At 39.2% G+C, this 26,303-nt stretch overlaps 1 protein-coding gene across 5 annotated transcripts in view; it reads left to right on the forward strand.

Moving 5' to 3' along the window:
- Positions 1-26,303, forward strand: part of kcnq4 (potassium voltage-gated channel subfamily Q member 4) — a 57,924-nt gene that overhangs the window by 18,447 nt on the left and 13,174 nt on the right. For 2 of the 5 annotated variants that reach the window (XM_007547672.2, XM_016669279.1), the window contains exons 2-9: positions 15,615-15,705; positions 16,812-16,938; positions 17,079-17,254; positions 17,742-17,867; positions 19,897-20,007; positions 20,092-20,187; positions 20,273-20,361; positions 23,186-23,311. In XM_007547672.2, the coding sequence (XP_007547734.1) occupies positions 15,615-15,705; positions 16,812-16,938; positions 17,079-17,254; positions 17,742-17,867; positions 19,897-20,007; positions 20,092-20,187; positions 20,273-20,361; positions 23,186-23,311 (942 nt within the window). Of the gene's footprint in view, positions 1-15,614; positions 15,706-16,811; positions 16,939-17,078; positions 17,255-17,741; positions 17,868-19,896; positions 20,008-20,091; positions 20,188-20,272; positions 20,362-23,185; positions 23,312-23,634; positions 23,656-24,995; positions 25,053-26,303 lie in introns of all 5 variants that reach the window. The other 3 variants (XM_016669280.1, XM_016669281.1, XM_016669282.1) reach the window with 3 other exon arrangements.

The raw sequence follows: 26,303 nt of genomic DNA on the forward strand, positions 1-26,303 counted from the left end.
CAGTAAACTTGATAAATCCTCTTCATGTTTTCGTTTCGTCCTCAGGGAGATGTTTGCCAGAGAGGAAATCAAAACAGCAACACTACACCCTAAATGGAAGCAGCAGAGATTAAAAGTTATTAAAATTATTAGCTTTTGTTCATCTGTGTGAGAACTAATCTTCAAAAGTAGGAGAACTAGAGAGCCACTTCTTCACACTGTAATGCACCACTTTGATGTTGTGCTTGGTTGTGGCTCAGAGGAGTTTGCAGCATGCACAGTTTTTTTTTTTTTTTTTGGATTGAATGGACATCAGCCAGAAAAAATATTTATTGTACTTGTGTTTACTGTTAGTAGATTTAAAAACACGTGATGAGCACTGTTCCTTATTCCACCAGAGAGAAAAAAAAACAAAACCATAATCCAACTCTGCCTGTGCTCTTTTGCCCACTCTCATGTATTGTGCTATTAACTTACTTAAATGTGTTTTCCTTCGACATGTTTGCGGCTACGAGGTAAAACCCTAGAAGTGGCTGACGACACAAGGCGAAGTGACGCTGAACGTGATGCATGTTTACACAAAAAGTGTCTTCGCTTGGAGGCGGGAGGTGATGTAAGCCTTTTTCACGCAGTCCTGGAAAGTGTCTTTTTGCTTAGACACTGACAGACGCACGGAGACAGGCAGAGACGGACAAAGAGGCATTAAGTCAGACGGTGTTGACACTGGGCCTGAGGAGGAATGCAGCCCAGCTCCTACGTGGCGCGGTGTGACCCGGGTTGTGGTGCTGAACCCTTAATTGCGGTGGCAGATAGCGTTTAGCTGTGCTTGTTTTCTGCGTGGATCCCGTCACACCTGTCACTGTTGGCGTCTGGCAGCGCATACGCTGGCGGATTAGTGATCTGCACCGCAGTCCAAAGCCGACACGTGAGGCTGTCTTTGGATAAATTAAGTGAGGTGACACAGAAGAAATGTTGGGGGTGTTCCTCCTTTAATTCCCTTTGTATCTTTTATAGCTTTAACTCCTATAAATGTTTTACTTTTTCTGTCACAAAAAAGCATGCACATCATAAAAATTTTTTTTTTACTGAGCCTCCTTATTTATGTTTCAACCCTGTCCATATTTCAGTAGAAAAAAAATTATTTTGACATTGTTTGTGGCAGTTTAGGTAATATACTGGGATAATCTCAGCAGCCATGACATCAACCGTCCCTAAAGGACAACAAATTTTGTGGTCTATATTCCTTTCATTCATTTTCCCTCTAGCTGAATCCAGTCCTTGAGAGCTATGCAAACTTTAGATGAATACCTGCTCTACCGCACCTGAATGAAACGCATGGCTCGTTACCGGGCTGCTGCAGAGTTAAACGACACAATGATGATGGGATTTATCCATTTGATTCAGGGAATCATAGTGAAGTTGAAGGATGAAGGTCTTGAGGACTGGACTTGGCACCTCTGCTCTGGCTGTGTTTTCCTACCAAAAGTACTTCCAGGGTTCCAGTTCTTCTCGAAGTCTGGCTCTATAATGGTTTCAGCTGAGTGTCCCCTCGTTACAGCTCTGTAAATGTCTAATTCATGCTTGAACCAATATCAATTTTATTTAATCTTATAACAATATAGTATCTCAGTATTCCTGCAAATTGACACCCTTGACTCAGAGTCCACAAAAGTAGTCCTTTCCTCTTGACCCAGAACGCTCCAGTTTGCAGAACCAGAGTTAGCGGCAGATGAAACCTAGAAAACTGGTACTACCCAAGCACTAGCAGCAGTTCAGTACTGGAACCAGTTTTGGATAAAAAGCCCCCTGAGACGGTATTATCAGGAAGAGCCGAAGCCAGGATTCAACCCGCAACGCTCTTGCAAAGCTACAATGCCAACCGATGCATCACTCTGCGGCTATTTTCTGAACGTTTAGCTAAGTAACTGATGTTCTATTGATTCTACTCTTTTGCTTCTGTTATTTGTCTAACTGTCAATTGATTATTACACAAAATTAAAAATAGGTTCTAGGATCGTCTGCCTTTCAGGGATCAGTTATTTATTTTTCCACAATGAAAGGCAATCTTTAAAGAAGTCCCTTGACAAAATTTGATAAGTGAGTCGCTTGTTAGCCTCTGAAATCGTTATTGCAACCTGTGTGAAATGTCTTGACCAAATATACTTTTAGAACTTGGCTAAATCTGCCAGAGTTGATGTACTCGCCTACCTAAATTTCTATTGGATTTTTATGTCTTTATGCCTAAATAGTCTCACAGTCTCCCTTGACATGTGAAAGATGAAGCTGTCTTTATGTCACTACATAAAGTTTCTAAGCTAGTGATCAATTCCTCAAATATTACATGTTTTTCCATCACACTTCTGTCAGCGACGTAGTGACGAAGAAAATAATCTCTCAGCATTGCCTGCCTTTGATTGACTTTGTGGCATGCAGAATTTAATAAGCCAGGCAACTGAAAATCTTTGAACATCTCTAAAATAAATTTAAAAAAATCTGTGGGATGAAGATCACAACTCTGAGACTCTACATGCAACGCAAAGATGCATAAAAAACTGAAATGCTACAACAATTAACCAACAGCAACTACCTCACTTATGCAGCTGCTCAGTGTGCACTGAAGAAGATTTAAAGACGGAGTATGTCACTTTTATAAAAATGTATTTGTTAAAACCGTTACTATGTCCTGATGAGACAGATAGTCAAGATCACAGAAGAAAGTTTTGGTCGCTGTCAATTACTCGCGTGTACACACAGCTTAAACAAGTCCCTCTGCAGAGTTTGCACTGTCGTACAGCTGCTACGCAAAGCGGAGTCGGTCAAAGACATCACACATACTCCGTAGATGTGGACGACATGATGTTTTACAAAATCCACTCGATTTCTTGCACACACGGCAACGTGTAAACAATTTTTTGTGCTCTTTGAGAACCCTGTCAGTTTCTCCTCCACAACTGCTGACTACCAAGTTCGGTGGTGGCTTCTGCTCACTTTCTCACGCCTCTGGAACCTCAAAGTTGTGGGCCAATCCCATTAGCGAGTTCAGATGTCACCGCCACCACTTTCTTGTGTTTCGCTTCTCAATCCAGAAGAGCTGCCCCCGACTCTGCGTAATACATCACCTGAGGTCCCTGCTGCCAATGAAACCAGATCAGACGTGTCACAGAGTAATGATGATTGGCTTTAAATCCAGTCACAGGCTCAGTAGAGTGGGCTGGGGGTGTGTGGGGTGCACATGTATTTTGGGGTCATGGGGTGGTGGTCATTTCAGTAAACCTGTGAGACGCTACATGACTGTTTCCTGATCTTCGACATCATTTGAGTGAAATCTGAGGTTCTTTGGTGTAAATCACGTAAGATATGGCAAACGCTTGTTCCCCCTCGATAATAAGAAGAGACTGACGGCTTTTGAGAAAATTTTCTGGCTGTTATTGTGAAGCTTTGTCTTCCGTATTATTCGTCATGAAACTACCAGGGTTTCAGAAACAGGACATCATAATGACAGTAAAACATGGAGGTGGTGCTTTGACTTTTACTTATTCGTGGAATCAAATGTTTTGCTCTCTGAGAAAATCCTGAAGATGAATGTCTATTCATCAGTTCAGGATCTTAAGATCTAAAACACGTGTTATGCAATGTGAAGCAAACTGTTCAAAATCCAAAATAAATATGTTTGAGAGCTCTACACACAGTGTGAACTTTTAATCGTAAATCACCTCCCGGTAGCCTCAAACGTCAGCAAAACCTGTTATAAGGTTTACGTGGCAATTGCTTTTTCACATTTTGTGTTTACTCCAGGTATCTTTTCCCTGGTAGTAAAATTTGTTTGATGACCCGAAACATTTAACACATGAAAACAAAAGAAATATTTGAAGTTTTCCAGCTCAGTAATTAACTGATGTAAATAAAGTGAATAAAACCTTCTTTCCGACACTCGCATACTTCATTAAAACCTTGAGCTAAACAAAATGTGCGACGCAGACGCTCTTGTGGTGTAGTCTTTTTATTTTCTTTTTATATCCCTGTTATAAATCCATCTGCATCCAGACTTGCAGCTAAAGCTCACTCAATGCAACATGAGCTGTAAGAAGTCGGAGCTGCAATTAGAGAACATCTTACAAGCTCCTTTACAAGTTGTGTAAAGAAGCTGTCGGTGCTGCAAATAAAAATGTTTGTAGGCTAATTGGTAGGCTACAGGTAACTGTAGCACAGCTAAATGTCAGCGCAGCTGAATCTCCCAGTCTGTGTTGTGTTTTTCTCTGACTGCAGCCCCAAACCTGAGAATATAACATACGCCGTACGCCGCAAACTGGGCTGCAGTAAGAGACCTTTTTTTTTTTTTTTCCTTTTTTCCTGTTGATGAACCCAAAAAGCGCACCTCATTATCAGCTCATTGGGGTTTTCATTACGGTCATTATTCCAGCTTTGTGGGCAACTGATGTAAATAATGTGGATAAGGCCACTTTTTTTTCTGCAGCCACATAAATTATCAAACTTTATGAGAACAATTTCACACTGAATCATCCTGAAGTTGTAAAATACGCACACGTCTGAATCTTGCTAGTCAAACCGTCGCCAATTACGAAGAAATTACCGTGAATCAACAATCCTGCTAGATAACACACAAAGTCTGAAACTTGCGCCAGCAGCCTCCAATGAAACCGTTCTCACGTCACAAATTTATGCTCCCTCTGCGGTTACGTTTTAATTTCACTCCATTTACTACTTAAATATGTGGTCATTCGGCACATTTTTCTTCAGCCTCCAGCCAGCCGTGCACCCTGTTTTTGCATAATTACACCTCAGAGCAACCAGACACCACCAGCTTTAAGTGCAAAAGAGAAAAGGAAAATAACAGCGGCTTGCTTTCGCATGCATCAAAATGGGCTGTTTTTGAATTTACGCTCAACACAAAACACTACATCTACGTGGGATGCTGCATAATTAGGATTCATGAAACATTTTTTGGTAACACTTTATTTGAAGGGGGTGAATTAATCATTACTGATATAAATTTGTTATAAAAGTATTACTGATTTCACTTTAAAAATTAGGTAACTTTATGTTATTAAAGGTAAAGTTTAAACAGTAATGATTTACTGGTTAATGTCAAGTTGTCATAACAAAGACATTTTGAATAATGTCAACTTTGTATTAAAAGTGTTATAATTTACCGAATGACGCTTTATGACAACAGTCATAAATATTCATGAAGGCTTATTCATGTTCATGACATGTGTTATGTCATGTTTATGACAGTGTCATAACAGTCTTATTCAACCCCCTTCAAATAAAGTGTTACCCATTTTTGTCATATTGGATATTGTTGATATTTTGGCTGACGTAAAATTTTGAGTGTGCATCTCTGTCGAAATTAATATTCTCACCGAACGAGTGGCAAAAATGTGATTCAGAAATATTCTGCATGCATTAATTAGTCTTTGCAAGCATTTGAAATGGAGGGCTTGTTCTGCTCGGCTACATTTGTTGTTACTTCAGTGGATGAAGAGGTCCCGGTTGTACTGAAGGATATTGAAGAATCACACCTGAGCAGCGTACATCATGCATAAGATAGTTTTAATTCCATCCTGTTAGAGAAAAAGAGCATTTTTTTTATTTGCTTAATTTCCCCAGAGATTAATCAAATCTGTTGAAAGTAAAGACAGGCCCTTGCACCCCACCTTATGTAATCTTTATTCGCAGATTATAAATTACACAAAGACATGACCAAGAAAGTTAGTTTCTGCTGTTTCTAACTCAAGAATCTCTATTCTGCCTGTCCAATCTGATTTGTTTGTCCCATTAACTAGAACTGTAAAGACTGTGTAAACATTTCCTCTTTATACTCAAGATGCACACCTATAAGCTGAGTTATTTATGTAGATTCCTGCTTTGGGTTGTGTATCAGATGATCACAAACATGCATAAAACTGATTCAGAAATGCAAGTGGTTTTGTAGAAGACAAATTCCTTTCCACAGGAATGCAAGTCTAAATTAGAATTACAAACATTTTCTGCATCTTAAGTCTTAAGTTTTTTTTTCTTTTTTTTAGCACTACATTAAAAAGCTGACGTATTTCACTCTGATTTGTGCCCGTAGTTCTCAGCATCAGACTATTTTTCCTGTTTGCCTAATACGTCAGCATTCTGGATACACTTGTGAGGATATTTTTTGCATTCCAGTAAGAAATGATACTAGTCTGCCATGTTTTGACACATGAGAACCACAGCCAAGGTCACAATTTCCACTTGAAGAAACAATGGTCTCTGGGAATGCATTACACGGTTTGTGAGAAGCCAGGTGTGTCCTCCCTTTATATCACAAGCAGCTTTCCAAAGACCCTGACAATGAAGTTGTAACCATAACTGAACAGACAGCTGGAGCTTAGCAGTAAAACTATTTGGATTGATTGCTGCAATACCATGCGAGTACAGGTTAATGTCCCTGCTTGTATATGGGAAAGAGTGTGCTGAACAATGTGTTGTCCCAAATAGATCTTAAGGGGAAAAAAAAACAAAACATTTGTGAAAATGTGGTTTTGAGACTTAAGAATTTGGTTAAGTGTAATGTTTAACGAGAGGGGTTAATTAAACAAGTGAGCGTCAGAGCTCACTCTGTTCTTCGGCGATAGTGTTTGGGATTGTGGTTTGGAAACAATTTTTAGAGAAATGGTAAAACACTGAAAATGTCACTTGGATTTTTGGGATTATTTCTGCTTCATTAAACCTCATGCTTCAGGGAACAGACACTAAAATGTTGCTTTTTTGGGATGGCGCATAAAACCGGGAAAAAGCATTTAACATTTAACTGTGCAGCTCTATTTAAAATAATATCTTTTACTATTATCTATCTCACAACAGCGCCTCGCATAAACACTCACACCCTTTGAACTGTTTGACATTTTGTAACATCACAGCGTAAAAAAACTCTGCTCATTTCCTTTGTGATAGACCAACATCCTGCCAGTCACTTACAGTGGTGCCTCCACAAAATGTAAATTTTTCCAAGCAGTTTTTACGGAGTGGCCATCGGGGGGCGCCACTGGTCATGTTCTCCTTCCATCGAGATTTTAATTTTTGTCCATGATTCCTTTTTATTCAGCTCGATTCGTCTTCCCATAACATCTGACCATCTCCGCAGTTCATGCGAAAGAAAAGACTCCCCACACCATGCCACGTTTTCTGAATTACCTTTGTTGTAGAAAAAGTTGTTTCTTTTAATAATTCAACGAATTGCGGCAGGGTTTCCCCCAGTGTATTGCAAGCCTGGCGGGCCACCAGGCTTTATTTGTGCCCGCTCCAGGCTAAGCATTGCTTTTTAAAATGTTTGCATTTTTTAAGACTTTATAATTGGTGTTCAGGTATTAATCTTCCAATCTTTTAGTAACACATGATTATCAAGTGATATTTTCAAATTTTCTGGCAACTTTAAACATTTTTTTAACTCAAAAACAAGACATGAGTGACTTCCCCTAGTGCACAACCACCGGGCCTGGCAACTTTTCTGGGGGAAACCCATGTTAGAAGCTCGGGGTGTTGTTTTTAAATCCAACTCTTTGTTTGTTAAACGTAGTTGACGGATGTTCTCTTAAGCCTCCGAGGCTTTCACTGAACAGCTGGGTTCATACTGAGCTTAAGCAGCACAGAAGGAGACTGTGACTAATTTGGTATCTACTGAAAGCAACTGGCTGGACTGGGTTTTATTTAGTGGTAAAAAGAAGAAAAGGGGCTAATTTATACACACGTATACCTAATTGTCAGATTTTGTTTAGGGATGCATGATATTATCGGCATGGTATTGGTATCGAACTGATATTGGCTGTAAAATTTAATATCAGACCTCAGACAAAATAACTCACCGATATAATAGGCATAGTTTTTACATGACAAACCAGCGACAATGATGCCTGCAGCACAACATTACATTTGAACTGTTTGAGTGTCATCATTGTCTCAGAGCAAATGTCATCAATACATTTGACGTTAAATATGAAAGTTTCAGCCTCCTTTTTAGCATTTGTCTTTGCTAAATTGACAAGGATAATGCTGTATTTTAACTCCACAGTAGAGAAAGCAATATAGTGTCAGTAAGTAGGTATAGCAAAAAAATATCGGTATCGGTTACCGGACAAATGAGTTTTAGTGAATTGGCATATCGGATATTGACCAAAAATCCAACATCGTGTATCTCTAGATTTATTTTTAGTCATGAAAATCTTTTAAAACCCTGTGTAACTTTATTTTCGCTTCACAAAGATTGTATTCCTTTGTGCTGATCCAGGTAAAACACACTGAGGACTGTGGTTGCTAAGTGACAAAACAAAAAGGTTCAAGGGGTTTGGATACTTTTGCATGTATAGTGTTGTTAGTTTAAGGGCTCTAGAACCAGAGGTGAGGATCTCCAGCAGGAAAATGTGTCGCTCTATTTGGCAGTGCGTTACAAAAGCGTCATCTCTGGTCGGTGAGGTGTCGGCGCCAGCAAGCAGTGGCTGCGTTTGATCCCTCAGCTGAGCAGTTTGCCAAGGCCGTCGCATGTAAAACAACTAATTTGTGCTGAAGTGTCCAGGAGTGGACGCAAGTGTCCAGGAGTGGACACAAACAGCTCGGCTTGCTGGTTCTCCCGTGACCTCCAAAGACGTGAATAATTGATCTGATCGCGTTACATTCTGAAGGTCACGGCCTTCAAAGCAAAACAAACAGGTTTCTCTTCTTCTGTTCAACACTTTCATGTCAGGTAACTACACAAAAACACACACACACAAAAACACACACACACACACACACACACACACACACACACACACACACAGTGGAGCATGTATCATCACTATAGCCCATGAATTGCTCAGTCAGCCTTTTTTTTTTCTTTTTTCCGTTCAGAAATTGCACATTTCATCTCTTATTTGTTTGCGTGTGCGTGTGTATTTTTTTAGTTGTTGCCTTAAAAAAGTTTGCTGTCCCAGAAAGAGGAGTGGGGGGGCAGGGGGGGGCTGCAGCATGGCCCGTTCTAAGCTGTGCTTGCGCTTGTACTCTGCAGCCTACCTGAGCACATTTCGTCTGCAGTCACTATTTAAAGAGACTGAAATGCTATTAATATCTTTCTACTGTTTCCACCTTTCTCTGCTTTTTTCCCCCCCTCTCCCTTCTCGTCCCCTGCTGACGACAGTTGCCCTCCTCTTTCTCACTCACTGCTTTTCCACTCCCCCCCCATCCTTTGGGTAGAAAATGCTGTTGTTCTCGTACTTATTGCTCGTTCCTCAACCCAGCTGTTATAAAATTTGGAGAGCTGCGTGTAACTGTATACCCGAAGTGCTGGCTTTGACATTGTTACTGATATATCCGACATAGAGCCCCCTATAAATAAATATTATGTTCTGCTTGATGTGTCTAAGTGCGTATGTACATCTGTGTCTGCACTGCGACTCGCAAATGTATTCAAACATCAACGCGTTTTGTTGGGATTGGATGAGTTGGACCAACACAAAACAACATTTTTGTAAAGTGAAAACGACAGTGATTTGTGGCTTTAAAATAGAAAATGAAAATCAGAGGTTTATTTTTGGATTTTCATTTGCAATGAAAAGTACTAGAAAGCATTTTAACCTTTTCCTTCCCTTTAACAGTTATTGACTACTTTGTGTATCACATTAAATCACAGGTTGTAACTTGACATGTAGCGTAAAGTAGAAAGGAAATGATGCTTTTTGACGTGCCACATGGTTTCTAGAGGATGCCCTTGTGGCAGATGTGTCCTCTGGGACTGAACTTTATGGTTTCTTGTGTTTCCACTGGCCCAGATTGCGGGTCAGGACCTTTTCCACACTTCTTCTTTCATTTTGAGATGTTGCTCCTTTCGCCTCCGGTTTGTCCTCCTGCTCAGCCTTCATCAGTGTCCTCTCCTCTCCCTCCAGCTTCTGTTTTGTACGTAACTGATAGCCGTTTTGCCGAGGTGATTGAATCAAGGCTGCATTTTCTCACAATCCACCACGTCTGCTTCTCTTTGCTCCACTTGCTGGCACACAGCAGCGAGTGCTAACATACACAAACACACACACACACACAGCTGCACACATTGTCATATGTGTTTATTAGAGCTTTGGCTTGTCAGTATCCTGGGAGGCCATGCTAAGTAACATGAGAGCTCAGTTTTTGCTTGTATATGGTTACAGGAGAACAGCAGTAAGAGCACCTTGCCCTGTGTCCATTAAAAGCAGCCCGGTTGCCATGTAGGCTGTATTTGTTGTCTGCCTCTGCAGCCGTCCGTCGCCCCTCGGGAGTTTTACGTCCCTGAATTCAAAGTGCGCACACTTTAAACACATGTGCAGCGGCTTGTGGAGTGTAACGGCATTCAGTTTGCGTTTCAGTGCAGAGTTATGTCGTGCTTTTTTCTTTTCAGTCCTTCCCTCTCTTACCTGTTTCCCTGGGTTTGCATTTTTCTTTTTGGATTCTCTGCGGTGTCCGTGAGACAAATTACTCCTGGCTAGATTTTTGCAGAAAATCAGAGATTGTCTCTATAAAGCAGAACATGCATTATTCTCTTTTGGTAGTTCTGGGGCAATTACTAATATAGACAGCCTTTCAGAGAACCACCTGAGTGGCTCGGTGTTATTAGTTATTTCCTCCATGGCATTTTGGCAATCCTTTTGGAGCCCACTGCATGGCAAAAATGTTCATTTTATTAATATTTTGTTTATTAAATCTTTCCTTTTCTATTCTTTCCATATTGGTTGTAGTAAATGAGGTCTTCTTGGGTTCCTAGGCAGTTTTAAAAGTGAAGAATTTATAGAAAAAGGAAAATGGAGGTTGTTTTCCTTCTTCCACTTTCTAAAAGTCAAAAGTTTAACTATACTGAATAAATGCAGTTATTCATAATTTCACATGCTTTTGTCTTTGACTTGTCAAATCAATCCTGATTTTATTTTTTTTTACCCATCACCCATTATTAGAAAATCCAAAATGACCCGTTTCAATACATGTCAGACAATTATTTTGAGGAAATTCACAAACTATATTTTATAAGACCAGTGGATAATTATACCAGAGTGTCTTTTATGGAGGGTTCAAGTTTAAAACTTTCTCTTCAAATGCTCAGAGTGATATAAAAAAGTGCAAAAAAAATTTTTTATTTTGAATTTGAGTCTGGAGGAGAGTAGAATTTTGTAACAACAAGCATTTAGGAGCTCAGGATAAAATGGTTCACGTATTCCTCCTGAACATTTTTGGCAAAGTGTTTTTGGTTTGGCACGCGTGTTTATTGAACTAATAAACCGTTCTTTTAAATCTGTACACATGTGGGACGTTTACGTGCGAAACTGAAGCATGCATATGTGCAACTTTAAAAGGTGGAACCAAAACTAGAGCCAAAACTAGAGCAGTAAAAAAAAAAATCTGCATTTTTGGGAACATTGCAGTTAATTATTCAGCCATGGTGACGAGGAGGAGGACGGGGACGACCGCACCAAAGGCTAACTGCACAGTTTTTCAACATCAATACCGTGAATTTAGTCGCTCGTTTGAAACGACATCATTCTACATCATTCTGAGAAGAACAGGCTAAACTGCCTGTAGCGTTCACCTGGTACCGCCCTAGTGCCACCGTCTCAAACAGGTGTCCTGCTGTGCTGCGTTCAAGTGCGACTCACTGGATTCTTTAGATATCAAAACGACGGCCACTGTTTTAAAAAATTGAAAACGGTGAAGGACAAAACCTTGCAGCGAGGTTCATCTTCTCGTCAAAGCTTGCTGTATTTGTTCTGACATACTTTTAAATGAATAATTAAAAAAAAATATACATATATATATAGTGAGATGTTGTTGGGTCCAGATAAAGTCAAAGCCGTGCAGACTTCCCTCTCTGCTGTTCTGGTGGAACTGATCCTTTGGTCCTAATTGACGTTTCCTTGAAAGAGAGGGATTGATGGTGGACAGCCATCCTGGCTGGTGGATAGGAAATGTTCTCTCAGCAGAAATATGACTCCCTCTTCATATGCATCACTCATGGATTTGGTGTCTCATCTATCTCTTTTTCTTAGTGTTTATTTATTTATTTCTATGCACTACCTTTGCTTACATGAAGCAGGCTTGTGATGGGGTTAGGTTTAAAAGATGACCCATTCCTGCTCCCTCTCAGCCTCTGACTCACAAGGCAAATACTAATGATAAAGTTACCACAAAGTTCTCGCTTTTCAAACTTAACATTAACTTTTCACTTAAACAGCTGACAGAAAATCGGCTCTACATCATGATTACATGTTGACACACAAGTCCTCTGCCGTGTGACTTTGTGAATTAATGTACCAAGTCTGCTTTCAGCTTTAGTGAATTGGGTGATTTAGTGGATGCATCCTTAAACTTAAGGTTACGATGCTCACAATTCAGTTAAAGTAATTATATTGACATCAAATCACCCAGTTCCTGATGTATTCAGGCTGAATGCAAACGTAGCTTGAAGAAAAGGAGGGGCAGACCGACTTCACTGGTAAATCACCGACTTGTATCCTTCAAATTAAGGTCGAGACACTTCTCACTAAAATCTACAAAATGATTTACTTGTATTCAGATGTCAGCTGTGTACATTTTTAGAGAGATAAACCAAATTTGCCTCATCGTCTTTCCCTGAATGAAGATCTGAATGCACTGTCCCGTTTGAAATAAGATTTAAGTGTTTTGTTACCCCACGCACCGTAAACTGGATATATTAAGATGATTAGTTTGTATTATTGTTTGCAAAGTCCTCTATTCCTTTTTATTGGCCTGCATTTTGATGTCGTAATTATTAGTATGTTTTATTTTCATTGCTACGATAGCAGGACGTACTTGTCCAAAAATGGCGGAGATATCTCCACATCAGATTCTTTAAATCTTCGTGCCTTAATCAATGATTAAAAAAAGCGATTAGCCACACTCTAGGCACCACATGCAAAGCATCCTGGGAAAAAAGAAGCCATCTTTCTAGGTGCTCAGAGGCTCTGCTGGTGTGTCGCTGAAGGTGACTCTGCCTTTTCTATAAATGTCTCCCGTCTTCATGCATCTTATTGACTGTGGAAGAGCCTTGTAGGCTGTAAAAATTAAAATCTTTCACATGTATATGTTTCCTGGAAACTTCAAATATGAAAAACGTTGGGTACACAGATTCCTTTTAGGAAATCCGTCACCGCATTTTGAAACTTTTGCTAAAAAGAGAAATCAGGTTATCTCTTCATGTTTTTAACACTGGGAATCCTTCGTCTGTATTTTATAAAACCAACACTGTGCTGCACTTTGTTTCCTGTCATGAAGAAGGGGCCAATAAAAGACGAAACCATTTGAGATGCTGCTCTACCTAATCTCCTCGTCGTGGACGTGCATACCAGTGGTGGAAACTAACGAAGTACAAGTACTTCCTTACTGTACTTAAGTACATTTTTTGAGTACGTTCTCCACCACTGGTGCATACGCTGCGCTTTGAGTTAATTGAGGGGAAAAAAGTCAGACGGTTTAGTCAGCATGTTACTCAGCTGATGAATGACCAAAATGCATTGTTTGTACAGCGTCATCAAAGTTGTTGTTTTGTTTCTTTTTTTTTTGTTTTTTTCCTAACTATTCCGTTTATGAAGCATAAACTTTGTGCTCTGTGCCACACCGAGAAAGCATACAGTGGTAATTTGGGGTGTCTGTGTTTTCACACTCGGTGTCCGGTGTCTTCCTGGCTAAGGTCCACTTTGTCCTTCTATTTGTGGCGTCTCACCAGCTGCAAACTGTGGTTATGCAGGCAGACGGCACAAGAGCCCGAGAAGCTGCTTACTGAGTCCTCCTCCTCCCCGTTTGTGTTGACAAAGTGGCGGCTCTGAGGAAGACGTGGAAAACACAGACTCACAGATTTTCACTTGAAGCCTCCAAGTTTTTCACTGTTAGATTCATCAGGATGGTTTTGTTTCCCTACGTAGACATAGTTGAGATCGATCCATTTAAAAAAGTGTAAGAATTTATTCTTTCACATTTTTTTAAATTTATTAGGAGTTGTTTTGTTATTATTAGATTTCTGATAAATAACTTCCCTAAAGGGTGAGAGTAGAAAAAGCAAACCTGGATTTATCAGAAATGACCCATTTATTAAAAATAAATGAAAATCAATAACCTTCCTGTTTAAATTAAATGAAAAAAAAAAAAATTAAAAGTGTGCATCATCAAATCTTGGTTTATTCTTTCTCTTTACAGATATGACAGATGCATTGATTTTTCTCTCAGCATATTTCTCTTTAAGATTTTTTCACTTTCCTTATGAGAACTGATTAGCCTTATATGGGAGTTTATGTCATTTTTAGCTTTATTCTATCTCATAATGTTATTTTCTCGTCAAATACTAGAATGTTTGATTTGTTCATGTGTGTTTGAGGAATCCTTGAATCTTCATTTTTTTCTTTACCGGATTTTTTTTTTTCTTTTCACAAACCTAACATAACTTGTTCCTAAATATTGTTCCTCAACAGTCATGTTTTGCTGAATGAAATAATTGCCAAGCTTCCTACATCTGAAATAACTCTGGAAAAAAATGAGTTGTTTATACCAGTGTGAGAGCAGCTTAAACACAAGGCACAGTTATTCACTATTTATGTGGTTTTATTTCGGTGCGGCGCTGAAGCTGGAGTGGGATTGTAATTTTTGCTCAAACTGAAGTTGTCGCCTCCTTAAAAAAACCGACTATTTCACACCAGTCACACTTTTTAAAGGTATATTTTGAGATGCAACAACAATATGTCTTAACTAAACGGTACATGAACTGAAATATTGTCAAAAGCCTTTTGGCTTGTTGCTCTAATTCGGTTTTCTGAGTTCATCAGCAGGAATTCATGCAGTCTACTTTTCTGTCACGATGATGAATATTATTAGCCACATCTGTTCAGTCTCTGACCACCAGATAGTGGCAAAATGTGACCTTTAATAAGGACGGAAAATGTATTAATCACCAAGAAACTTTGCTGCACTTTCAATAAATGTTGTCACAATGTTTTGATTCTTTATCGTTCTCTATAACTACATTTTGTGTTTGTGTGAAGTTATGGAGCAATAATTTATTTAACTCATTAGTGTTATGTCCTGTGTGTTTTTTGTGACACGTTTTCCTATATACATGAACATAATACATTATTGGACAACTATGAGAGTCCATTCATTCAATATAGGATTCAATCATAACCATAGACACAGCAAATGCTTTTGTCAAACTTCCTGGAAATGCAAAATAATGTCCAAGTTTCCACCTAAAGCCTAATATCATTTAGAGGGAACAAAATTTATCTTTTTACAACCGGTGCACTCCAATGAAATAATTGGTAATCTGCCGCTGAAAACCTTCAAAATTTCTCTCGTATGCGTTCATATCTCATAAAGTTTTGCTAATATCTGTTAGCACGCTCTCTCTCTGTCTCTTTTTTATTATTTTGGATAAAAATTACAGGACATTTAATAGGTTTGACAGTGCGAAATTGTTTTACTGACACAGAAAGTGAAGCCTACGCATTTCAGTAAGTTTTATTCAGCTCATTTGACCTGAGAGCTCCGTCATACGTGTTCAAACGTGTAGCTTGTGCTTGATTATAAATCAAAGTGTTGCTTAAAAAAAAATTGGTAACTTAATTAGCAAAATATGTGTGTTTCAGTTTCCTGCTGGTGTTCAGCTGCTTGGTGTTGTCCGTGTTTTCGACCATTCCTGAGTACCAAAAGATGGCCAACCAAGGCCTCTTCATCCTGGTAAGACCTCCTCTTCATCTCTCTGACACATATAAGTGACATTTAGCAGGCATTTTCAGTCTCCTTTATAGATATATATACATTTGTATTTGTGTTGTTTCACTTCATCACGGAGGTAGTTGTATAAGCAGCTGAGTGGATTCAGGTGATGTTGACTTTGCAGGAAATCACAGACATGATGCTCCAGTCCTAAAAGCCGTCCCTTAATCACCTCTCTTCTTCTGTGCTTTAGCTGCTTTAGTGAAAACTAATGGATGCTCACTTTTCCTTCCAAACCTGACTCATCCACCTTCTCCTGCCTTTCTCATCATTTATGTGTCAACGCTCCCGACTTTCACACTCGTTTAGTTTACGCTGTCCGTCAGCGGACTTTACTTACACTATCGCCGTCGTTTATTGACATTTTGGTCCTGTGGAGTCCAGAAATCTGCACCATTAAATGAAAACAAACAAAGCTGTGGCTTAGTTTGTTTTCCTGTTTTATAAATAATCTTGAAATCTTGCAGTTCGATGTTTGAAGTGACAATGATAATGACACAACAGTGCTCTTCTCTGAATTACTGACATGTCTCTGAAATTCAAGCAAAACTTTTGTGTTTATTTGCAGACAATGAGAAAAAGATGCAGTGAGTTTAACATAAGTTCAAGTAATGTAAATAAAACAAGCTCATATTCATTTAGAAACAGCAACACTAATGTTTTAACTCAGGAAGAGTTCAGAAATCAATATTTGGTGGAATAACCATGTGGTTTTCTATGGCCTCGTCTTCCCCACTCTTCTATTGTGATGATTGTTTTCTGGGATTTATATTTATTATTTTATAGTTTTTTTTTTAAATGCTGTGATATAAACGAAGCTCTCCAGTTGAAAGGTTGGCAATCCCGTCCTCAGCTCTGCTTCTTGCTCAACTGTTCTTGGGTAAAATGCTGAACCTACAGTTGCCATAAATACTCTGACTGGTCTGCGACGTCAGAACAAAAAGCGTTGAGGATGCAAATATAGAAAAAGCTGTGTGAATCGGTCAACTTGTAACGCTCTGTGCATGGAGAAAGTTTGTGATGAATGGATCAAAATGCGACGGATGTGTTTTGTGTGTGATTTGCAGGAGTTTGTAATGATCGTGGTGTTTGGCTTGGAGTACTTCATCAGGATCTGGGCAGCTGGCTGCTGCTGCAGATACCGGGGATGGCAGGGACGCCTGAGATTTGCCAGGAAGCCCTTCTGTGTCATAGGTCAGAGTCTGTGTGTGAACAGTCAAATCAAACCCAGCAGTTCTGTGTTCTCCTGTGGACAAGATTTGTAAACATCTATCCCGTAACGACCTTTTCCTATCTCTTTCTGTTGCTGTTTTGTTCGCACGCCTTTGCTGTAGATTTCATCGTGTTTATCGCATCGCTGGCGGTGATCGCCGCGGGGACGCAGGGCAACATCTTCGCCACGTCAGCCCTGCGCAGCATGCGCTTCCTGCAGATCCTGCGCATGGTTCGCATGGACCGACGGGGAGGCACCTGGAAACTACTTGGCTCCGTGGTTTATGCTCACAGCAAGGTGGAAATGACAAACGGCTACACTTGTTCTGCCAAACAAACCTGACTGCTCAAATTTATATTTGAGGAATATGAAGTTTGGTCCCAGCTTGCCTCTACTTGGGTGGCACGATGAGCGTTGTACGTGACGGCTACTGTTTGGACGAACGGGTTATTAACAGGCGATGTGAAAGGAAACATGCTAAGGCTAATTAATTAACGCTTCCCGCCTTGACACATGCGTCTGAGCTGCTCGCTTTGTGAGGGGCTTCTTTTGCTGACAGGAGTGATGCACATCCTGCTGTCAGCATTATGTAGTGAGCTACAGTGATGATGGTGAATTGATGTAAAAGCTCTCCCAACGTAACCAAGTCAAAGTGCAAGCCAAATGCAGTTATGAGGCAAAGCTTAGCCAATAATGACAGTAGTGATATGGTAACGACAGCAGGGATCTGGATGCTAAAAAAGCTGCTGACTAATGTGATCGATGTCCATTCTCTGCCTGACAGGAGCTGATTACAGCCTGGTACATCGGTTTCCTGGTGCTCATCTTCGCCTCCTTCCTCGTCTACCTGGCTGAGAAAGACATCAACTCAGATTTTGGCACCTATGCAGACTCCCTCTGGTGGGGGACTGTGAGTACTGCACAAATCCCCCCGGCTGCACAGGCTCCTCGTAGCGAGTGGTAACCGTACATTTTTACGGTGGCAAAGCTTTCAAGAGCATTTAAATGTCTCTTCTCATCTATAAAAACTGAAGAAAAAAAAACTTTATAGGTGATTAAACAATGTGGCTTAAAACCACATAAATGCGTAACAGGGTTATGGCTGACTGTTTTATTTCATTTTTTGTATTGTTTATTTGTCCAGAAGGACCTTTAACAGTTGATTAAAATGAAAAGTTAAGACCAACAGTAAATACAATAAAATGAAAAAGAGCTGTGAAACAACACACTTAAACCTACTGAATCAAAACAATTAGTACGGCTCTGGTTAATTTTTTTGCCAATTTAATCCTGAATATTAAAATCCCAGTTATGGTCTTAAAATCAGATTTTGATTTCATTTATTTATTTTTTCAAACAGGTTTTTAAAAAACAAGAAAACAAGAAATCAGTAGGACAAATAAAACACGTTCAGACATAATTTGTTTACTACTATGCTTCTGTTTGAAAAGGAGTAGCAAGAAGTGAGCCCTTGTTTAATACGACCCATTATCTCAATTTAATGAAACATATTACTTACAGACTCAATACTTATCAAATATCTGTCATTCAAACCATGTTATAATATTCATGTGCCTGTTCAGATGGTAATTAGTTCCAAAGGCTCCTGCAAAAATGGTATTAGTATTACTATTATTATACAATGTAGCTTACTTTAGGATGTAGGATTGATTCTTCCTCTTAGTCATTAAAACCACATTTCCTTCTTTTTGAAGTACAATGTCTTGCAAAAGTAGCAACAGCAACTTGAGCTTTGTCACATTTTATCGTGTTCCACCCACAAACCTTTGTGCGTATTTACTGAGATTTTACGTGACGGACCTACATGAAGTAGCTACAACTTTTCTACAAATAAAAATCTAAAAGCTCTGACTTAAAATTCTTTTCTGCTCCGCTGGGTCAGTACTCTGACGAAGCTTCAGTTGCTTGGTTTCTGTTTCCAGCATCTTTCAAGTCTATAGTCTCAAAGTGTTTGTTCAGTAATTTTTGCAACAATAATCCAAGCTGATTTATACTGACCTGTAAACAGCCGTTTCAAAGGCTTGGCGTCACAGAAACTAAATCGGATTGTCTCATTGGCAGGCGAACATTTAACTCGGTGTCAGTTTTTCTTCCCACAGCTGGTAAAGCTGTGGGATGCTTTGTCAGCATCCCACAGCATTATGCTGCCACCACCATTTGTCATGATGTGATTCTGATGTGGACAAAGTTGGAATTTAGCTTTGCGGCGAATCCCTGCGATGAACTCCATATCATTTTTTCCTGACCTGCTGCCTTCGCTGATTGTTCCCTGACGTTCTCCAACGAACCTCTGAGGCTTTCACATGACAGCTGGGGTTATACTTAGATGAAATAACACACAGGCAGACTATTTAGATGTCATAATTAGGTGTATTTTAACCCCATCAGTCCTAAACGTATCCAGACAAATTTGCAGTACCGTACTTCTGCCACACGTTGCGCTGTCTGAAAAATTCCAGCGATTTCTGAAAGGGGAGACGATGCACTTTCCAGCCAGTATCGGGTTAATACGGCAATATTACCCTCGCCGTAGCAGGGAGTGAAATTAATCTGAGGGGTGAATTGCGAAAATAACTTGCTAGATATCAAAAGTTCTAGTTGTTATGGATATATGGGCAAATATATTTAGTCACAGGACATTTAAAGAACTGCGTACAATTAAAATAAGCAAAAATATCCAGGTGGAGATTTGAAACTCAGGTCATAAGGGGTTAAGGCATCACTAGATTTTATTTTGAGGTATCATAGCAAAGGGAGCTGATTAGATCTCCATTCGCAATAATAATAATAATAAAAAAAAGCTGGAAAAAGCTAAAGGGGAATTGCTCTATGTGCTGGGTTGTCTGCTGCATACACTTTACATGTTGTTGTGAGGATCACCGCTCGTCTCTGAGACCTGAATTTCTTCATACATTCAGATAACTTTGACCACCATTGGGTACGGAGACAAGACGCCTCGTACATGGCAGGGACGACTTCTGGCGGCTGGCTTTGCCCTCCTGGGTGTCTCCTTTTTCGCCCTGCCAGCTGTAAGTTCACAGTAATTACAAACATGACATTTTTATTTTTGACAAAAAACAAAATTAGCAGCTTTTTTTTTTTTTAATCTTTAGGGAATCTTGGGTTCAGGCTTTGCCTTGAAGGTTCAAGAGCAGCACCGGCAGAAGCACTTTGAGAAGAGGAGGATGCCTGCTGCAAATCTCATACAGGTGGTTGACTCAGTGTAAGCTGATGTTATGTTCTGTTCACACATCGCCTGGGCCGGCGTTTACTCTGACCTGTGTCTCCCTCTAGGCTGCATGGCGTCTCTATTCTACAGATGCCAAACACTCGTATCTAACAGCAACATGGTATTTCTACGACAGCATGTTGCCTTCGTTCAGGTAGGTGTCGCCATCAGGCCACCTGGTCTGCAGTGAGCCGAATCGACAAGAACCACAAACCGCTTCTCGCTTAAAATACTGACAGCATCTCTCGAAAGGTGAATAAAAGTAATCAAAAGCGTTGGAGCTGATTATTATTCGGATGATACAACTAATTCAGTGGGATAAAACAGCATTTTGTCACTCGAACGCTCTTCAGTTTTAAACACAGAAATTTCACAACCATTATGTAGTTACACATAATAACATTTTTATGCATTTTATGTTTTTTATTTATTTATCTACTTTAGTTAATTTTGCATTTGTGCTCTTTAATTTTGATTTTTGCCATTTAAAAAAATTTCCCCATCTCAAATTTTTGATTTTCTTTTTATTTTCATGGAAAAAAAAATATTTATATTTAGAGCAACTTGTAATCCAACTTTTTACATCCAAGCCAATTACATGATGGTAATAATTCAAACTGGACTTAAATAAAAAACAAAAAATAAAATCTTTGAGGTTTAACAAATGTGACCAAAAATGTACATTCATCAATTTTGACAACGTGTTTTTAGCTCAGTTTGCCAAAATGTATCAGGATTATCTTTACATGTATCCAATGAAATAAAACACAATTTAAAACATCACAGTTATTTCACACATACTTTTACTTTTATGAGTCAAAAAAATAGCTGCTAAGAGGATATCAGTTCAAAAACAGTTATAATTCAAATTATTTCAATGCATTATAATTATCTAATGGATTTGCTGATATATATGGTCGTTTAGTAATATACATATACATATACATCAAGTCATTTTATGAAATTTATTGGAAGCAGGATTTCCAGTTGCACTCCATAACAGTCGGAAAGTCTGCTTAGTAACAGGAATAAATAAATAAATATGAACATGCAAACTTTACTTTGATTCATTTTTGGAGCCTATGTCTGTTAAAATAACCTCAGGACGTTTTTCAAACAATACTTCTAACTTTATCAGTAATAAATTGTTGATTACTTTTGAATTTACTTTCTGTTAGATGTGTTGGAGTGTTGTTGCCACTTGATTTACACTTTTTGTAGCTTTTGAAAAATCTCCTTCTTAAGGATACGTCCGAATATCTTCAAGAAATAAACATATTCTTGCCTTTTTCGGTCAGAAACTGAAGCAACATCTACGTATAACTACTTAAGTTTAAAGAAAAACAGCTAAATACTCAATGACAATAAACTATGTAAAACATATTGGTTGCTGGTTTCAAGCAGAAATGTCCTCCTGGTAGACTAATGGCTAATTATAGAAAGGTTATATTCGCGCAACATACACTATATTTGGTCTTATAGTCTCAAACTCCAGTAGTTGTGCAGCGTCTGACATCAGTGCTTGGCATATTGGTTCTAATAACACCTTTTGCTGTTCAAGGCTTTGTTGATGGATTTAGTCATTATGTTGTGTGTGGAGAGTAATGTTAGGTTAACTTTAGACAGGCTGTTTCTGTCAATATATTGAGGCTGTGTATCTTGCGTCATAGAATCTATCGACAGCAGGGGGAGTAAAAAATATATTCACAGTCGTTAAATTTGTCATCTTAGTTACACGGTCAGCGGTTCAAATAATACAAGGAATAAACTAAACCTTTGTTTCCTGAACACCAGACCGGAACAAAGGACGAAACACGTTGACACGATCCAAACGGAAACTGCAAACCGGGCGTTGCTGTAGGATTTGTGGCTATCACATTTTGTATGTCTTTCGTAAAGCAAAGTTTTGTTTATACCAACGTAGCTCTAAGTCAGGGGTGTCCAAAGTGGGTCCTCGAGGGCCGGCATCTTGCATGTTTTAGTTCTCTCCCTGGTTTAACACACCTGGATCAAATGATGGCTCGTTAGAGGGCCTAGGAAGGACATTGACATGCTGAGGAGGTTGTTAGTACCACTAGGGAGAGAACTAAAACATGCAGGATGTCGGCCCTCGAGGACCCACTTTGGGCACCCCTGATCTAAGTGGAAATCTAGAACAATACGGGCGCCTCTGACTGGTGCTACCACTTCCTGCCCAAGATGGCAAACTGAGATAAATGGAGACAATCAACAGGTGACATTCTGTATGCATGATAGTTTATCTGACAGCATTACATGCAACTTTAAAGGATTTAATCAAACTAATTCTCTTCTGCAAGGAGTCATCAACTCTGTTGGCTTTTGAATATCCAAAGAAAGAAGCATCATATTTTCATAAAGTAAAATTTGATGCCTTTGAGTTATTTTCAAATTATGAGGTTTTGAATTTGGAGACACAAACAAGGCATCCAACCCAGACTAAAAACATCCAACAAAAGAGTCCTGCTATATAGAAAACACATCTAACCCGCTTGCGAAAGTCACCAAACCCACATGAAATTCTCAAAATAAAAATGTTCAACTGCAAATGAAGACATTTAACTGGAAGTGAAAGTAATAGTCGTTCAGTCTTAAACAAGTGGTCAAACTGCAGACTAAAAATAAATAAACATGTCATTATGCAGGGAACAAAAGTCATCCAACTGCAATGGAAAACATGAACAGTAAAAAAAAAAAAAACCCCGTCATCCTCATGTCAAAGTCATTCAACCGCAAATTAAAAACAACTAAACGCAAATCAAAGTCGTCCATCCACAAAAAAGACAAACATTTCTTGTAGGCCTGCTTTAGTTTTTATGGTTTGGATCCTGAATTTATATAATTTCTATCACGCATCCTTTGGTCTTTTTGTGGCTCTCCATTGTTTGGTGTTTTTGTTATTTTGTTCATTTGTCATGTTTTGTTTGCTTTTTTTGTTCATTTGTGCACGTGGGGGTCAGAGAACTGACGCTACTGTTCAGTCACCTCCAGCGACAACGCAACACCAAGAAGGTTCTGCAGAACTCCTACAACACGCTGCTGTCTGGGCTCCGGCCCTACAGCTCCCCCTATCTGTCGAGGGACAGGTAGGCACCTCTTTCAGCACCCCAGTGCGTCCAAACAGGAGGCCCGAAAACACAGTCACACACACACACTGATCATCAGACACAAGTTAAATCAGGACTGACTGACTCAAAGCCAAATCCATGGAGGCGTGGTTTTCCTCTAACTGTCCTTTACTAACCTGAGTTCTTACCATTTTACCGTCTTTGTCTGCAAAGTGCAAAGCTCATGCCCCAGCCATCTCTGCCATCTCTTTCCCCTCACTCATCGGTTTCCTCTTCCTCTCGTCCTTTCCTTTATGTCCATTCTGTCCTTTTCACGGCATCCATCCTCCATCTGTTCGTAGGAAGGCAGAAGTTCCATGCAGGTTTGTTCTTCACGTCATGAGCTTGTAAACTAAAGGTCATTGTTAGTCAAAGGATTACGATTGGGGTGAATTTATTGCAAATCTGAAATATTAACAAGCATAAACAAAAGGGTTGGTTATTTAATTGGTTATTCACAGGCTGTATGCATGCACCTGATGAAAGAAGCATGTCAGGGTTCTTGGAGAATCAAAGCTTCTGGAAGATTTCTCTTGTTTTTGAGGTGCTGCTGTCACATCATGATGGTTATACTCAGGTGAAACCTTTAGCTGCTACATCCTCTTTTGAATAACACTCCCCCCTACTGAGTGAGTGTCTCTCAATAATCCAAAATTGCCGTCACGATTCACACGTTTTGCTCTAATGTGGTGTGAAATAAGCAAAACTTTGAAACGGCAATTCGGATCATTGAGAAGCAACGGTTCACTTTGAGATGCACCGCTTGTCTTTCTTTGTGTCGTAAACTAGAACTTAAGTATATTGCAGAATATTGCATAGGTCACAGTTTTTTCACTCATTTGAGATCAGTTTCTTGCAAAGAAGCTTCCAATATCAAGTTTGGCCATTTTTTTTAAAAAAAAGGATCATTTGAAAAAGAAAATAAGAGCAACGTTCCAAATATCTATTTTAGATACTCTTCCATACAAATTTATTAATCGTTTGCAATAGGAGTTAGAGGTCAATTAATGCCAATAGCAGCCACTGTAAAACAAGGTATTGCTGAAATTTTAATGCAAATTAAATCATGGATTACTGTCTTAATGATTAGCATGATTAGCTAGCGCCTGAAATCTCGAGCCACGCTGCTTTCTAAATCCATCATATTACATAATACACAGATTTGGAAAGACAAAAAGCATAAAACAGATCAACTTCAGGTTCTGCCTTCCTATTATCTGTTAAAAGTTCAGTTTCCACTTATTATTTCTGCCTGAGTGAATAAGTCAACTTCTGATAAAAAGAAAAAGTTTTCTTCCAAATTCATTCTTAAATTTCAACCGACTTCTGACTTTATTTTTAAATGCCTCACTGAAATGGCTACACCTTCAACATGCTAGCACTATGGCGTATTCATCTGTTAGAAAAAAAAAGGTTTTATTTAGTTTCAAATCACTACTAAATGTAAATATCCAACAGTTCAGGCCACCATCTAATTTCTCGGTGCATCTCTGGCTTCGCACCTCCCACTCTCCATCCCGTTCTCTTCGCTACGCCTTACTCTCATGGGTTCACCGTGTGCCCAGGTTGCATCCTACGACTTCTTGTCCTCCTCCACCCACACTCCCTTCACTTCCCTCTCGGCCCCTCACCGTCTTTCCCTCTGCCTTGTGTGTCTCCCCAGTCAGCTCCTTTCTAAAAAGCGAGGTCTCTTCCGGATTCATGCTGGGCGCAAGCAGAGGTACCCACAGCAACAATCCTGTGCACGGGGCACGCTAAAACGTCGCAGATCGATAACTCTTACTTCTTCAGCAACATATCCTGCCTACCTTGCCTGAAGCACTCAAAGGATTTGTGGGCCGGATGCAGTGGCTTTCTAAATGTTTTCTTACAGTTAATGCAAGAACGCCATTCACAGCATGTGAGTTCCAGACAGACGTTGCATTAATATTGCATATAAGAAGCAATAATATCTATGGTTGCAACCATAGCTGGTCTTAAACAGGCACTGCGTTCTGGTCCACAAATACTTGTGTAAAGTCTTTAATATATGAATACATTTTAAGGTTTTGATTTGTAAATGCTTGAAAAATTAGGACTGAATTTGGTTGCTAAATTCATGTCAAAAGTCCCATTTGGCTTATTGACAGGCCCTTAGAAAAGTATTCGTAGCCCCGACTTTGTCACATTACAGCCACAAATCTCAGTGTATTTTATTGAGATCTTATAAGATAGAACAAATCAAAGAAGAAGAAAGACTTTAACAAATAAACCTGAAAGTATAGAATAGATTTATCCTTCAAAATTATTGTTGACTTTGAACATTTTTCTTTTTAAAATAAAAACGTGCATTGGTCTAGGCTTAGGTGTATTGTCTCTTTAACAAGGTTTTTTTTTTTTTTTTAAGCTCCATTCATCATCCGGTCAACTCTGACTGGCTTTCTGGTCCCTGCAAAACATCCCCATAGCATAATGGTGCCAACACCATATGGGACAGTGGTGATGTAAAGCACACGAAGCCAATTGCAGTCAGGCAAGAATGTTCAATTTTGGTGTGGAGTTGTGCTTTAGTTGAAAATACAGAGTCTACTACAATAATTGGAAAGTTTGGTTAATAACCATTCTCAAAATATATTAAATAAAAATGCCAGTTGGTCTATCACAAACAAAGCCAATGATATACACTTAAAGTTGTGGTTGCAATGGGTTGTGGATACGGTTGCAGTAAAAACATGCATTTTCTGCTCATCAAAGGTTTTTGATATTGTGGAAAACATTCAGCTTTCCTGCTTGAATTGGGTTTTTTTTTTTTATTGAATAAAAAAGGCTCACAGCTCTATGCATGCTCTTCGGTTTCAAATCGATCAAACCTCTGTATCAATTCAACATGCTTGTGTTGTATTTTTTATTTTTTTTTTTTTTTTTTTACAGAGCTTAAAGTGCTTCTCTTTGCATGCAATGTTCTGGAAAGCATTTACTTCTTTCCCAACAG

This window comes from Poecilia formosa, unplaced genomic scaffold, assembly GCF_000485575.1.
Source record: "Poecilia formosa unplaced genomic scaffold, Poecilia_formosa-5.1.2 Scaffold21, whole genome shotgun sequence".
Taxonomy (NCBI): domain Eukaryota; kingdom Metazoa; phylum Chordata; class Actinopteri; order Cyprinodontiformes; family Poeciliidae; genus Poecilia; species Poecilia formosa.